At 49.3% G+C, this 17,127-nt stretch overlaps 1 protein-coding gene across 4 annotated transcripts in view; it reads right to left on the bottom strand.

Moving 5' to 3' along the window:
- LOC144152612 (E3 ubiquitin-protein ligase SHPRH) overlaps positions 1 to 17,127 on the bottom strand; it is a 1,006,539-nt gene that overhangs the window by 757,801 nt on the left and 231,611 nt on the right. The window contains exon 1 of one of the 4 annotated variants that reach the window (XM_077683943.1): positions 10,601 to 11,458. The exons of 1 other annotated variant lie outside the window; for it this stretch is intronic. In XM_077683943.1, the coding sequence (XP_077540069.1) occupies positions 10,601 to 10,660 (60 nt within the window). In that variant the 5' untranslated portion in view covers positions 10,661 to 11,458. Of the gene's footprint in view, positions 1 to 10,600; positions 11,459 to 17,127 lie in introns of those variants that run through there. 2 more of the 4 variants (XM_077683947.1, XM_077683945.1) reach the window with 2 other exon arrangements.

Raw genomic sequence — 17,127 nt, 5'->3', positions numbered from 1 at the left:
TTACGTCATTTCACCTCTCAGCCAACCGAACTGCGTGACATTCCGTTTTTTTTTTTTTTTTTTTTTTTACGTCCGTAGATCACGATATGGCTTTTGCGTCGGTAGTCTGAACATAACCTTGTACTTTATTTAGCGACACTAATCGCAGTGAATGATGACCAAAGTGACCCGCCGCGGTGGCTCAGTGGCTAAGGCGTTCCGCTGCTGAGCACGATCGAGGACGCGGGTTCGATTCCCGGCCGCGGCGGCCGCTTTTTGATAAGAAGGAAAGCAGAAACGCCCGTGTGTACGAGATTTCGGAGCACATTAAAGATCCCCAGGTGTTCAAAATTAATCCGGAACCCTCCACTACGGCACGCCTCATCGCCTGCGTTGCGTCGGCGCGTTAAAACCCACCATCAACCAATCAAATCAATGACCAAAGTGGCTCGTGGCCGCAATGCCTTCAGCCAGCCACCCCCCCCCCCCCCTCTAAAAGAAAGGAATGACAGTAATAATAAAACGCGGAAGTTCCAACTTAAAGTCGTATTTCATTCGGGCGTACCTCCTTACAGCGAGAGTTTGGCGGTACGTAACTCACTGTCTTTTTACCGTTTTTTTTCATTTGGCATAAAATTTCGTAGCATGTGCACAAACATCTCCAAAGTTTTGCTGGTACGTACGTGTGTACGCGGAGACTAGGGTGCACACATAGAAAAATAAGAAAAAAAATGGCAGCATCTCCACTCCGTGGATGATGGAGAGGGTGGGGAGTACGGGAACTCGAAATGACATCCAAGTTGCGCCCTGAGTGACATCCGATTTGCGCCCGACCGTCATTCGGTTTGAGCTGTGAGTTGCACCTTGCTTATTCCCTAAATGAAACTGCAACTCGCGACTCAAATCGAATTTCGCTTGATTTTCGCTTGATGGTGGTGTGCGCACGGATGGACGCGGACGGACATTGGGAGGTACTCCGCACCGTTTCAGGCGAGGCAGTGAGCTGTTTGACTCTCTTAATTTGACTCCCGGTCGTAGCCCAATGGGTACGACGACTGACACTAACATTGTCTGGTCTACCAGACACAGGCTCGAATCTTGCCGGTGCCTGTGTGATTTTTTGCGATTGTAAATGCTATGCGCATGGACGCGGACGGACATTGTGCGGTCATAAGGTGCTCCGCACCTAAAAATTTCTAATCGGGCATAGGACCCACGTGTTCAGATGCAGGAGCCGTAACCAATCTGCCGCAACTTCGTTGAAATTTCGGGCGTTTTATAGGCGTTTTGTGTCAATATTGTTACGTGGTGGCACAACAGATAATAACCACGGTTGGAGATTAAGCGATAAATTTACGAGATGAGGCGATCTGTCTGCAAGCGGTCATAACGGAGCCTGCGCCCTGCACACAGCTTCTTCCTCGTTGTCACCGCCATTAATGGTTGGCCTTGGCGCCATGGGGACACGTCCCGGGGCAATATGATCTCCCAAGAGCCAGAATGATAATTCGTCGTTGGTGGTGTAATTTCAACCGCAACTTCAACACACTTCAACTTCAAAAAAAAAAGAAAAATCAAACTTAAATTGCTTGCTGGGAAGTTGTGTTGCACACGTGAAACGTAAGCCGAAACGCTGTGTCTCGCTTGCATATTGCATTTGCTTAGCTGTACGGATGGACTTTTCCTCCTGCAACACAACTGCTCAGCAAGCAATGTGTTGTTAGTTTAATTAATTCCAAACTGGCAACTGGCTCGCGTAGTTCTGTCATCTAATCCAATACGATACTACCTGCCCTCTCTCCTGGGCCCTTTCCTTCTCCGTCTTCAACATTTCCCTCTCTTCCTTCTTCTCAAGGAGTGACGACGACCGGTCACGAATTGCTTGGCGAGTTGCCTGGGAACATGTCGCGTTAATACAAGGCTGCCGCTATAGATATGCACGGAGGGTGCACCTGGCATCAAACTCTCCCCAGGGGGCATACGGTCATATTCCCCTATGAAACACGCCCGAAGGCATAAAGCTCTCCACTAATGCATACCAGAGAGAAATCGGCCGCCGCAAGTGTCCAGGCGAGCCGCACTTCAGTGAGCGCACCACCGTGGTCCGCTGAAAAGCGTTTCATGTTCACTTGGCATGGTTAGCGATGAAGCTTAAAAGTTGTCTGTGGCTGCAAAAACCGCATTTATTCTGTCTGAGATATAATTGAAGTTATGTTTTCGATACAGTCGACTATATCATAATTTCTTATAGTTTAGTAAGAGTATCGAATTTATAAATATTAGTGGTGTTACTGAAAAAGAAGAGGTGTAGGCTGTAAACAAAGCTGGTTATAAAATGGATCACAGAGCAACATTTTTTTTTCCAAAAATAAACCAGCTAGAGATAACCGGTTTTTATATCTACACATACATACATACAGCAAGTAGAAATCTATTCTGTGATTCCGAAACAAAGGGTTAAGAAGCGTGAAGTTTCTTCGAAATACGTCTTGACTGTACGTCAGAAAAGGCATCACGTGTAAGCAACGTGCCTCAAATTTCTTCACAAGTACATACGCGGAAGTTGACGGCTTCTCCCCGCGTTTAAGCTGCCTGCATTATTCCCCTTCCGCGCTCTTTTGTTTTGTCAGTTTATCGCAGGACAATTGCTTCTACACTGGTCACGATTCAAGTTTACCTAGAGGCCAAAACGCACGCTTGAGCTCGTTCAATTTTAATGAGCTGAGCCAGGACATCGTTTTTTTTTCGTCCATGACAGGAAGAAAAAAGAGCATAAAAAAGAGCTAGGAAGAAGCGGTACCCGGTCTTCGCGAAGAAGTCGCGTGACCTGACTGCAACGCTAGCGTTCGACAAGTCTGTCGCATCTGCTAGGCGTACAAGTTAGCGGAAAAGAGCGCTATCCGGCCGCTGATTTCGTTCTCCTCGGGCGTGGGCTTTTTTATTATACTACTACTTCGCCCAAGAGGATAAATTGTTCCCCAACCACAGCAATCGCCCCCTCCCCCTCTCTTTCTTTCTTTTTTTTCCCTTTTTGCCGATTCCCAATTCACCTTGCCCGCTTATCCCCGCTTCCAGAACATCAATAGCCCACGCACGCGTTCCTGCCCCTTGCATGAACCGTGCGTTTTTGTTGTTGTTAACCAGCAACTACTGCCGTCCGTGGCACGTGCCGATACGAGCGCCTACAAACTCCCACGGTGCTAGCACATGTTACTTGTACGCGAACTTTTCCGTCCTTAGTGGAAAACAATCGTCGTCCACCTGTAGTTGGGTCGCGTCTAGTTTAACGTCCCGCTGCGCTGGTCACGAACACTCAAGGACAGCTCTGCATATCTGCTCGAGGGAAGTCGTGAAACAGAATATTAAGCGTCTTCCTTGTCGGTCTTTTATTGTTGCCTATACACGAAGCGGAAGAACGAGACAAGTCTTGATTTGTGTGTAAGCTACAGCGCCTGTGCACGCCAGCGAAGAGCAGCGCAATCTCCGTTTCAATCACCCTTTCAAAAAAAAAACGAAGAAGGAAGTGCTTTGCATTTCACTTTAACGTACAAATGGACATTTGCCTAGCTCAAAGAAAAGAAGAGTCTGGATACCTACATAAGCCACGACCTGTCTGAATCGCCATCAACATTCAGTGTTAAGAACTATATGCTGAGAACCGTGGTGAGGGCCATTATCGCTGGCGTGACCACACGAACGAAAGCCCTATCGTGTGCAGTGATTGGAGCCTCGTATTACCGTGCGTTGATTATACGACTCTGAAAGTTGATAGCTATACGACCATGTGATACCGGCCGTGTAACTTCGCGAAAACGCTAGAAACCCAATGCACTGTACTCCGCAGGCTCTGTCTGGCATAGTTATTACTTTATATCTGTACTTGCGCATTAACTTTTACATGCATGTATACGGCAATAGGCAACATCTTCGGCGACCAATGCCTTCATGTCCCAAGACGCGTCGTGGCAGCATCGATCTCCACCCAGTGCAGAGACGCATGCAGGACTGCCTGCTCCAGAACTGACAGAAAATCTCTCTCTGTGTAAAAAAAAAAAAAATCTAACCGTGTACAGTTCGCTTAACTGTATACCCGCCGCTGCGTAATTTGGCAGTGCACGGATGACGCTTTTTGACGATAATCGAACTAATTCACTCGCAGTCAAATCAGTCATGTAATCCGAAGGACAATGTTGCATGTCGGTCGCAATTTCCCCGGCATCTCTGTCGCAACCGCGCGACCTCTTTACCGCCGACGATTGCGGCAGCTGTGGACGTCATCTGCAGGGGCTTGGCAGTTTGCGAAGGCCAGCAACCATCAGGCGCGTGCGTGTTCTGATGATATTACTGCGCTTTGTATCAGCTTGTAGCTCTTGTTGCATTCATCCCTAATCACAGAATAATGAAACGCACGATCATCGGACACCCGCCGACCCGCCGCTGCATGCGCACCATCCTGAAGAAAGTTACGCAACACAGGAGACGTGCCGGCGACGCCCGCAATTGATTCGCTCTTTTGAAGCGCGAGACGGCCTTCAGAGGGCGACAAGGCTGAATATCACTTCTTCCCGCGCACAGAGGCCACGGCAGATGCGCTTGGCCCAGAACCGGCCAGACTGTATCATGCTCAGCCCACATTTCTTTTACACACACACACACACACCTTTCTTTTCTTCACTTTCTCTCGGGCGTTTTTATATGATGAAACTGGTAGACTGTCGCCGAGTAATGTAAATGGCACGCAATTATGGCGAGTGTTACATAACACTGGACGGCTCTATCTTTGAGCCTCATTTCTCCTATACGCCGAATCCGGCGCTTCCGCGTTTGCCCGCGAGTGCTCATTTAAGCATCAGCAGGAACCGTAATAGTGTTCCCTGAGTTTCACTCTCTCTTTTTTTTTTTTTTTTGCGTCAAGTCTGCTGGTGCATGCCATGCTCTAATGCGCGGGCTAGGAACAAGTGTCGCCGTGAGCTTTATAAGTGGCTGATCTCCCGCGTTTTTTTGCACGTCCGCAGATGGACCGACCTCGATATCTCGAGAGCGGCCCAACTTTCATTCCAGACACGATAGCCGAAAACGACTTCACTTAGCTAAAACCGTAGCCGCGCCGACCAATTTCCGCCTGCGCGGCGTGATTAAGAATCCCGCTGCGGTTTGTATGTACAGAGAGAAGGATGCCGCATGCACGACCCGTCTCTCGGCGAAGGAACCCCGCGGGCATCGATGTACGAGCTAAGCCAAAGGAGGCGTTCGGGCCGTGCTTCAGCTTTCTTGGCGGCGGATCTTGCGCACCTATACGCGTGCACTGCACGTAGAGGCTGTTGCTGCTAATGCGCACCTCTTGTCTAAACAGATCTGTTCCTGAGTGTGCCCGCACACTGCCGCTTCCCCGGTATTGTTTTTAACGCCGCCCATGCGCTCTGCGCGCAGCAGCCTCTCACGCGCGCAGCCGCGGTATAAGGCGGCCATCGATACGTGCCTCGCCTGCTAGTTTGCCGGATCCGGCCCCGATCCGTAAGGGGTGCACGTCGACCCAACCTGCAACCAGTGTGCTCGAGCACGAGGCGTAATGCGAAAGGATCCAGAGATACAGGCACGGCTTAGGAAGGGTGCTCGGTAACGGTACGCATCTCGCGTCATACGGGATTCCCGTCGGGCGCAGCACCGGGGCCAAACGCGTGCATTAATAAAATAGGGGGTCGATTGAGTGAGAGGCATTACAACTGGGCTTCGGAGGGAGCGCTGTTCTTTGTTGCGTGCTTGGTTCGCTCTCGAAGGAAATGAGTTCTTCCTTCTTCAATGTTTGCTCCGCTGCTCCCATCTGCGAATGAGCTGGCCATGCAGCGATGAAACGGGTCGCCCACGAACGCGTCTGGCACGGGGAGAAAAGTATGGAGATACCGTTACTATGTCGCGAACACAAACGTTTCGCCCCGCGAGGTTCTGACTGCCGACACTTGACGTTAGGTAAAAAAAAAATGCCAGCAAAAATTACAAGAGGCACACGGGCCAACAGTTTCGCATTTAAAGGGACACTGAAGTGAATTTGTCAAGCTCCCGTTTTTGCTTGCACTTCGTAGACTGGCTCAAAACTTAGCACACTTTTCATCGTTTATCCGGTTGACAAATCGGTAATTATTTTACAAAGCACGAAAGAAGAAAAACTACCATGCGCGGTTTGCGGCGGCCGCTCCAACTAAGGCTGTGACGTTGGGAGGAGGGGGCACCGTGATTGGACGATACCCAAGGCACCCAAGGTTAGCAATCAAACAAGTTTCGGTTTCGGTTTCGGTTCTGTAAAACACAACCGATGGCGTTGTTGGATTGGCATTCTCAATATCTCAGTAATCATCGTACCGCGCTTCTGCCATGTTGTCGGCTGTAAAATGCATAAGATAAGCCTCCTAGGACGGCTTGGAATCCTAGCATTCACTAGCCGAGGCCTACGCAGTGCATGAACGCCCTCCGCGTCCCCGCAGACGCTCAAATGCCATGCGCTTTTCCTTCATATTTGGAGCTTGCCTCACTCATGCCTGTATCGTAAAAAGCGTGTTCGCACCAGGCCAAGGGTCTGTTGATTCTGGCCTGTGCCCACTGCCCGCAAGCAGTCGGTGCTTATGGCAACAGCACGCCAACGAGAACTCGCTAGCGCGCCAGTGCCAGCCTGCGCACGTTCTGTGAACTAGTTCGTGGAGCAATGAACGTTGAGGCCCAAAAAAATGTGAACTCAGTATATAAAACATCCGCGGAAAACGAAAAAGTTAACTTATAAAAAAAAGCACGTACCCGCGGGGATTCGAACTTGTGACTTGCAAAACACTTGCGATGACATATCTAGCGCTCCAAACCACTCGGCCACAGGCTTTTTTTTTCTTTATTGCCGGTCATTTATAAATAAACACTCACGGTACAGACAAGAAAAGGTACCAACAACAAAACCTGGTACAAAACATACAATGCATAAGGCGGCCAACCATAACTCCGGCCTGGCCTTGTCCTTGTTTTCACAACTGCGTGTAGTAACAGTCATACACAACCCTTACTCTCACATTTTCTTCCTGAGCCTGGTTTGGTCTCACACATCGCAAAAACTCTTTAGGTTGGCCCAACAACGCTGCCGAACCTTTAGTTGGTAGTTAATGTTTGTGGGCTTTAATTACGCTTAATGCACTCATAAGCGACAAAACCTCATCATCATATTCTTGTTTGGCGTACACTTCCTTCCGTTTGCTAACATTTTCTGCAAAGTAAGAATCCACTGGCCTGGCATTCTCATCACTGTTTCTGACAGCCATTCTGCTACGCCATATAGCATGTAGGCCGAGGAGGAAGAATACATCGTAAGGAGCCTCATCACATTCAACTTCAAGAAAACGTATGCCTTTCGGTGTCAGCGGGAGGCCCTTTTTCAGAGTCCTCTGGAGGACGTCCCAGAAGAAGACGGTGTCCCAGCAATTGACAAAAACATGTTCCACGCTTTCTGGCTTTTTATACAGTCGACAATCTTTGCCCCAAGGCAAAAACAACCCCCTTTCGTCAAGCCACGTCAGGACTGGGAAGGTCTCAGTGTGCAATTTAAAAAAAGAATGTTTTTACTCCTGCGGGTATAATCATTTTCTCAACACGTTTGAGCACGTCATGCTTATGACCTCCGAGGTATTTCATTCTATACACTGGTTCGGGACACAGGAGTTCTACTACGTCACAGGATAACCGTTTACGCGTAACGTTTGACAAGCACTCAATTGAAAATCGCTCGCTTAAAAACCTGAAGGACATTACCACCTCGCGCAAAAAACCACTCACTGCGTGTCTCTTCATATCTGTCGTAGTTACTATAAAATTTGGCATCGCAGAACACAATCTGATCTGCATGTACGTTCGAAGAAATGGGTTTGTCTCGTCGCGCAAATATAAAAATCTCGACACTAATTGTCTAACAAACAGGTTCGACAACCCCAGCCCACCCCTTTTAACCTGCGAAACAAGTTGCGGCGTTTCGTTCGCTCGAAGCATGATTGCCACACGAACATGGCAAGCAACCTATGAAACTTTTGGATGTTAGCCCGTGTACAATACAGCGCTTGCATGACATACCATAACTTTGCTATCAGAAACGTGCTGCAAATTGTCGCTCGGGCGAAGATCGATGCATGCCGGCCGGTCCACACTTCCGCTTGCGCCTTTATTTCACGCGCTCTCCCTTGCCAATAAAGCGTGTTCTCGCGGTACCTATCGAGCGGTACTCCCAGATACTTAGTGGGCGTGGTTGTCCACTCGACCTCTTCGAACACGCCGGGCGTATTTTGCCATTCGCCGTGCCACGTCCCTATGCATTTATTCAAATTTACATTACTGCCTGTGGTTTCGCAAAATTCCTTTGTGACCGATAGCACATTACACACACTCTCCCGATCGGCACAAAATACGGCCACATCATTCGCGTACGACAAAACCTTCACCTCACATGCACATAGTCGGAATCCACGTATTTGCTCGCTCTGAATAATTTTTGTACACAGTGGTTCTAGGTATAACGCGAACAACAGTGGGGAAATGGGACAACCCTGTCTGACTGACGACTTAGCTTGTATTCGTTCTGATAACTGTTTATTAACTATGATATTCGTTGTGCAATGCTTATACGCTACCCTGATTCCTTCTGGTATACCGACCCCAATTTCACGTGATCCAAAACAGTCAAAAGAATGTTGTGGTTAACTTTGTCAAACGCTTTTTCCATATCAATTTGTAACATTGCCACATTCCGGTCGGTCAGCATCGCAACACTCAAGAACGCTCCGGGCTGTGTGAATGTTCGTGTAAATACTTCTTCCTTTTATGCCACACATTTTATGCCGACTTCCTCTTATGCCGACCTCGGAAATATAAGGTATATAATGTATAACCAGTTTACACTTTTATTTAGTTTTAGCATTCCAAGCAGCTTAGGTGGCTATTTGTTGTTTTGCGCTCGTGCAGTAAGGATCCCCCAAGTTTCCACAATATCTCACGTCTAGCAATTGCATTTCTTAGACGGAAAAGCGTTCGCAGATGCGTAGTCGTGCTGCTGGCCGCTGTCCTTGTTTGCCCAGCGCAAAAAAGTGCTTCCCGCACCCTAGTTTTACGATGTACGGTAAAAATATCAGTTGATTTTATTTCCTTAGTACCTATATTGACTTCGCTGACTCTTCTCCCGCCTTCAAGAGGCCTTATATTTTCCTACTGGCGTACCAGTCACCGAAGCGTCGCATGTGCGCTTGTGCAGCGCTTGTGTGAAGCGACCTTGACTTGGAGCTAGATACAGTGTACAAACAAACCAAGTAAACAAAGGCCCATTCTTCCATTCACAAACGTGTCCTGGCTTCGTTTCAACTGAGCGAACGAATTGCGACGACCCGTCGGCGGCCGGCGGACGAAACGCTGGGCCGACTGACTCTGTCTGAAGGCCGGGGAGCCGTGCAGTAGCGCAGCCAATTGCGAGCTAGGCTCCTCCCGACGTCACACGAAAACGCCACAGAAAATGGGCGAGCGTGAAGAGAGGAGGACAGCATTTTCGAATTATTTTTTCTACTAAATAAAATCGCGTAAATGCGCCCAGAGTGGCCGAAACATGGCCTGGAGACTCCGGACTACAATTTGCGCTAGTAATCCCGCAATGTTTACATATCACTTCAGTGTCCCTTTTAGCCCAAGAAAGACAACCGCCGTGACAGCGCATCGAACCCGCGCCCTCGGGATCAGAAGCGCAAAAGCGCCTCAGCAGCTTAGCCACCCATATGTATACCTCGGCAAAAGTTGTCGCCACTCACTTGCACTCACTAAAAAATATATTTTCCCTCAAGCACTCACTCACGCTCCGCTCACCCCTCGCTCTCACTCGCACAGACAGAAAGGCTGGCAGGCGGGCAGAGCAATGTTTTCGGGTTTAATGAGCCCAGGAACAATGACGTCTTTAAAAACCCTCGCGCAGGAGCGTGCGCGAAGCGGTTGACACTAAGAAAGGAGCAGCCTCCAAAAGAAGGCACGCATAGCGACCCGGTGTCTGGGCATCAGTGACGAAGCGTCTGCGCGCCGCTCACGAAGCACTTCACAGGCGCAATGACGTTGCACTCAAAGGCCAACTCCGCCATGTCCCGGCGTCACCGGCGTTATCACTAGCAGTTTCACGAGGTACACGTGTTCTATATATCGGTATATGCAGGAGTTTTGGCGAGCGTTCGCGACTACCATTTTCGACTGCACCAGATTTCGGAATCCCCCCCCCCCCCCAAAAAAAAAGAAAAACAGAGGGCGCTACTGCCGTTACAAAAGCTTTGCGAGTGCTGACACAGCTATTCAGTGATCTAGGTTGGGGTAATTCACAAACGCAGTCACGGAACACGAAAGGCAGCGCAACAAGGTGCATAGTGTGCAGCCACAAAACTCTTGCTTTCTCCCTCACGCGTTTGCTGCAGCTATCGTGGCCATTGTCAATTTCCCGTAGAGGAGGCCCCCCAGGGCGGCCGCCCAACCATCAGCGCCCGAAGCTCGTCGCAATAAACCTGCTCGCTCACTCCCATGAGCGGGTGATGCACTGTTTCCACTCAAGGAAAAATGACAATTTAAATGGCAAGCTTACCGGCAGTCTTGGTCGCTGCTGATCCATCCTTCGAGCCAGCAGGCGGCTCGTACGCAACATCCGCAGAAACCTCCTTCTGTCGCCACCATCACTAGCCAACGCAAAAGTCACAGAACATATCCTCTAAGGTGCTGCTCACCTGCAGTCTCCTCCACGCACGCACAAACAGTCCTTACGCGCATTCAGCCCCCGAGGCGGAATATTTTTGTTGTGGCCAGATCGCCCACCAACATCTGGTTTGGAAACGGTAAACCCGACCACATGTCCCCTTCAGAAGGCCCCAAACAGCAGGGAAGATTTCGTCAACGCAGCTCAGAGGGCAGCCAATACAACGCCACCGACGGATGTCAGTCGCCGTTTAGTCCACATGTAGGGAACGGCCCGACGCTCGTCTCTGTCACTGCTACACATATCCGCACAACTCGCACACCCATCGAGGAACGTATGGCCGACAATTTAGGCGACGCTTCCACGCAGGCAACTGCGTAAAACGGCCTGAAATCGAAGCACGGGAACGAGAGTACTCCGAGCGCGCCAGAGACGCTGCAGCTAAAGCATCGTCTGGGAGCGAAGGAAACTGGCTGTGCAGACCGACGTGACGAGGTGTTTTGCGCGGCGAGCGGTCCACTGTAGCACTGGCGACGAGCCGAAAATGCAGCTTCACCGCAGGCAGCTAGCGAACGCCGGCCACGGCAACCATTTCTCGGACGAATGCAGTGGTGGCGGACAACGGAACAAAAAAACAAGGCATCGCTGCATGCCGATGAACGCCATCGTGCACGATGGCTACCGATAGAGAAGCAGCGCTTAACAGCTGCTGTGCCTGACCAACAATTGTAATTGAGCCATGTTAAATACGTATAGAGGTAAACCCGCAGCCGTAGCTCACTGGCAACGCCGTTGTGCTTCTGATACTAAGTATGCCAATTTGATCACGGCCGCTGCGGCCGTTTTCTGATGGCGGCAAAAACCGAGAAAGCACGTGTGTTGAGATTCGGGGAATTTTCGCTTTTCCGAATTTTCGCATTCCGAAAATACGAAATGCATAGGCAGCAGCGATATACCGCTTCGCTGTAAAAAATGACTTGACAAACCAATTTCTCAAATAAAAATTGTGATAGCGAATCGTTGAATAAAGCAAAACAATCATATTTAACCAAATCCAAAATCTACAGGACGTAGGAAATAAATTAACACGTTAATATTGGGTTCTTTTTACACGGACTTTCGGTGTGCGGACATACCAGCACACGGACAGTTAGGCACCCCGACGTGTCATTGCAGGGCGATTTCGGTACTAAGAGAGATCCTGGCGTGACCCTGATTGACCGAAAAAATAACAACAAAGTGAACAGTTAAAATCCATTACTGATTTATCAATGTTCCGATTACAGTGGAATCCCTATAATACGACTTTCAAGGGACCGCGAGAAAGCGTCGTATTACCGGGGTGTCGTACGACCGGGGTGCGGGTAAATGCCGGCCTAGCAGACGGTCTCACGGGACAGGTGGGCTAAGAACTTATTTAAACTACTATATTTAACTTATTTAAAATACTATATTTAAACTACTACTTATTTAAACTACTACTATACTATATACTATGATCTGGGAACATTTAGCTGAAATCCCAAATTAAAAAACAAACGCCTATGTTGTCCCTTCTACCTCTCAACAGATTCCGAGCTAACCCGACACCCAAGCTCCGCGCGCTGCGTGACACCCGTGCCGACCGCCGATAGCCCGCCAGCCCCGTGCCTTGCGCGAGCGACCTAAGGCCGAAGTGGTCGAGCAAATTGATAGGGGAAAACGAGCGTAAAACTGCCAAGGCTAAGCGAAACGAACGATAGTACAAAGCGGAGATTAAAACGAAAATTACACCATCTGCCCGTAGGGGATCCCTGAGTAGTAAGCGAAGCAGCCATGGAGTCGATTCAAGTGCCCATTAGTTTTCAGTTCGTCGTTTCTGTTAGGTTGAGGTACGTAGCTACCGTTATATTTACCGTTTGGTTTCCATGGTAACTACCACACTTTTCACTTACCGGAACTACGAAATGGGAAATTGCGTTGACCCCATGGCTGTTTCGCATACTACTCAGGGTTCCCCTACGGGAAGATGGTGTAATTTTATTGGAAGGGGGTAGGGGGTGTTAAAGGAGCACTGACACGAAAATTTTATGTTACACTTTTATTGCTTTTATCGATGCTTAATGGTCTGGCGAACCTGAAACAGCACTTAAAAGACTTCAGCGCGCGATAGTTAATTACATTGAACGGCCGGAAAATTGCTTGTTTCAAATTCCAGCGCTTTCATCCCGAACGGCGCATATGACAGAATCCCGGCATGACCTCACCGCTTTGTGCGGACGTCACCGGCGCCGGCTTGAGAGGGCGTTGCGCCCGCTCGCCACTCGTGGGGCCGCGCGCGTGAAGTGACGTCACGAGTTTTTGACGAGCGCTGCTGCGTCACTTCTTTTGGCTTCACGGGGTGATGTCACGCTGATGTCCATTTGCTGAGTGCCGCTCCGTGCGCTTCTCCGTCGGCGCGATAAATGAGATCCAATTGAACTACGTTCTTCGCGTCGCAGGGCGCTCATATTTCAGCCAGGGTATTCTGTTGAGTGAAGGAAGCGAACTGTGCAATAATAACACCGAAAATTAGGCTCAGTGCTCCTTTAAGAGACGTTGTGCATGGTATGAGTTTGTCTTTATTTAAGCATTATCATCATCATGTTCAATGTAGGATACGTCGAGCTGTGGTTGGCGTACCGCTTTGATTATGACCGCCTTATGGTCTGTAAAGTCAAGGTAAAAGTAAAATGTAAAGTCAAGAGCTGTTGTAGTGGGTGAACCCTAAAGTTGCTGAAGATGAGGTCGATGCACGTTCCCCGGAATGTTGTGAGCTTCTTGTAATTACGGCCCGCCGAGACTCGCCGACGCACGCCGCTGCCGACGACGATGAAGCGTCGAAGGCGCGTGAAGCGTGCTCGTCTCGTGCCGGCCAAGGAAGTCACCGGCAACACTGTCGCTCCAGGAGCCATTAAAGGGTAAGACACCACCGGGCGTTCAGCAAGCCGAGCATGCGCAGTGGGGGTGTGGACAGCGCAACAAAGGGAGGGACATAGACCCGACCATGAGATGCTTCGCATCTAAGACGACATTCCCGTACTGGGTGGAGACACCCTTTGAACGGTCCCGTGGCGCCGCTATTGGTCAAAGTGCTCAACGCATACCTGTTTTCGTTTCCCACAAGACTCAGTAATGCGAAATAGATACGATGATTCAAACTTCACGAGTAAACCACTTTGCGGTGAAATGATAGCGCGGTCTTGCTGCACTGACTTGCTGCGGCAACCAGCGAGTGACCCAAAATGGCGGCGCCATCGTATACCTGTCTCCACCGTTCCACCCTTGCTGCGGACGCTGGTTAATCGAGCCACCCTAGCAAAGAAAGGAGTGGAAGGACAACGCGGCTTTGGAAGACACTGATAAGCAGATAGCAGAGATATAGGGAGAGAGAGCGTCGTGAAAGGAGGAAATTTGGATCGAGTGGGCGGGTAAAGCGCGCGTTTGGTCGTCACCGTGGGGTTGCGTCGTATATATATGTTTTCGCATTCCTCGCCGGCTCGATGGGACCTTTAAATTCACGGTCCACCTGCCACCTGAACTTCGACTTATCGCGGTTGGCGCGTTGACGTACTGCTGCCGCGTTGGGCCTTCAACTGTCGCTCATGAGTACCGGCGTGCTTGCTTGCGTCCGTTCAGCAAGTGGTCTGGCCCGCCTGCGGGCCTTTGCACATCAAGCAGCGTCAAACGGGGTTTCAGGTTAAAGGAATGTCGGGATGAGGCGGCGAAGCGGTGTAAAATATTGGAAAAACGTCGGTTTATCTGCGCCAGGATCCATCGTATGAAGTGGACCGCGTGCACCCGAGCGTCATATCATCGGGGTTTTTAATGCATTGTTCCGTCGTAAGAAGCGGGTAGTCGTAAGTCCGGGGGATGTACGATCGGGGTTCCACTGTATTGTTTTTATTACGCATGATCACAAATGGGCTGGATTTCTTGGAAACGATTTCTCCGGTAACAATGTATTAAGCATGGTTGGTCGATGCCGGTTTAGTGACTGTTTTTTCATCAAGATCTCTAAGACCAATTTTTCTAAAGTGTGTGTATCGGTTCAGTTATTGTGGCTATTTACGCATAATAAATATTGCGGACATTTTTGAAACTATTTCTGCAGTAAATATTTATTAAGGATCGTTCGTCGATCCTCTTTGTATTACTCCCAGATTTGCTTGAAACATTCGTTTAAATATTTTGTCGAGTAGCGACGTTCTTTTTGTACAAGTGTATCGAATGTGAGCTTGAGTGCTATCACTGAGCCGGGCTCAGTATCAGCAGGTTAGTGGTGAGTGGGTGTTGTGTGAATGCGCTCGTAGGTGAGCCTGCCGACCTGTGGAGCCAGCGAGGCGGGTTAGAAGTCTCAAACGTTGCCCCCTTATATCGCCGATTATCTCAAAATATAAACTCTGTGAGGCCTTTACTTTCTCACTAAACTGCAGGACACGTGTATGACGCTTTCGGGCGTTTTAGTCATGCTAACAACATTGCTGTAAAAATGTGACATCAGATGATCAGAATGACTTTGTTCATTGTGGTCGAACTGAGAAGCTATCGCACGTGCAGCGGGCCTGTGCTACTGAGGACATGCATGCCCACGCAGGGCCAATGCATTGCGTCATCACTTCATCTAAAAGGCGCGTCTCAAATGACTTGAAGTGTCGTATTAACCTATACGGTCTCGTTGGCGTGTTTAGGCACATCGCTCATGCACGTACACGTATGGCTTGCGTTTACGAACTGGGTACCCATGGGTACCCAGTTCTCAATGGGTACCCGGTTCTCAATGGGTACCCATGTTGACGGGTTCTGAGTGATAATTGTGTGGCATTGTGGTTAGGAAACACACGTTTGAGCTGGGGCCAACAAGCTGTTGTGGTGTTGGGAAGACGTTCTCGCCTAGCATGTCGGAGACCCGAGGCTCCACTATGATCTAGACGAAAATTTAGTGATAGTAGTTGAGAGTTGCAGTTGCATGGTGTGTACGCGTGTATTTTTGTCGGTGCGTGTAAGTGTGTCTGGGTGCACGTGAGGCAGCGTGGGCGGCACAGAAAAGCAGCAGCAAAGGCTGGAGTGGTCCACCAGTGTAAGCATCAGTTCAATGTATTCCTGGAACAGCTGGCAGCTGCAACCCTCTGAAAATGCACCCAGTACCCCTCCTCTTGCACCTTCCTTGAAAGACTAGGCAGCGGTCCCGGTACGGCACCCCTGCGCATGCGCAGAACCCATCTCGCCCCTCTGCGGACGCGCAGTGGCGCGGTCGGCTCCAGCCGAGGAAGCTTTGTGTGCGCGCAGATCCGCTGTTCTTTTGTGCTTACTTTGTGCACTTGCACAAAAATTACCGCACTTTTGTTAGTACCACTATAGACAAACGTTTAACAGCTGCGATATCAGGTCTTCTCCGCCAGTTATACGAGGCCATATACGTCTTCTCAGCCAGTTACAAAGAGGGCGTGCTATACAGGCCTTATTTTCGTTGAATAGCAAAGACAGGCTTACAATGTCATGTCTGCTGCATTTCGTGTAGTTTTTCATTGCCGGAATAAACTCTTAAATTGGATGTGAAAATGACCACCGTTATTACTCATTGGCATAACGTTTCTAACGTTAACTATAATCTTACACTGGTAGCAAATTTTGCCTCTAACTTATTACTGTATAGCCACATTGTTCATGGAGATCTTATACTTCAGCAAAGATGATTTGGTACATTGTAGCCACATTGAATTGGTGCCGTATAAAAACACATGCTGAAACTGCCATATGACGAATGCAGTGGACGGGAAATCGCCTACGGGTGGCAATAAAAGTGGGCCGTGCTCGTGCGCAAATAGCGATAAATGTTAAATCAGTAACACTCAACGTGACAGCTGTCAAGTGCGGAGCCGTGAGTCGCCGGAGGGACATGTGGCGCAATGTTATCCGTTCTTTGCTACCCCCGCCCCGCCCTGTCTCACTCCTACCTCGATGAATTGAACAAAGGTTGTGTTCAATGCAATTCAATTTTCCCGCCTTCGTAGTGCTCGTGCGCCTTCTCCTGGGGGAGCTCGCATCCTTTTCTTTATCCTTCGTTTCTTCTTCTGCCTCGAACAGCACGAGCGAAATCTGGAACGGGCTCGTCTCCGAACCCCCGTGCACCAACACCAGAAGCCGTACTCATGGCCGTTGAATCGACCGTTTGTGGCAGTGGTTATTGGCGTAGCTTTTATAAATTTATAATCGTAAAAAAAAAAAGCGGAAAGGGGTAAAAACTTCTCAGGGCACATCCCATGCTGCTTATTGTTCCGCTGCTCGCTGAAGGCTTTGCGAAGGACCTGGAAGCCGCCAGAAATCACTGAATTACGCATGGCCTTTGCGACCGCGGTTTGGGCCAATGGTTGAGAAAGAAACCAAACTATAGAAATCGC

This window comes from Haemaphysalis longicornis, unplaced genomic scaffold (genome assembly GCF_048455015.1).
Source record: "Haemaphysalis longicornis isolate Haplotype H1 unplaced genomic scaffold, Haemaphysalis longicornis Haplotype H1 scaffold_9, whole genome shotgun sequence".
Lineage (NCBI taxonomy): Eukaryota > Metazoa > Arthropoda > Arachnida > Ixodida > Ixodidae > Haemaphysalis > Haemaphysalis longicornis.
This window is presented reverse-complemented; position numbering and strand designations above follow the sequence as displayed.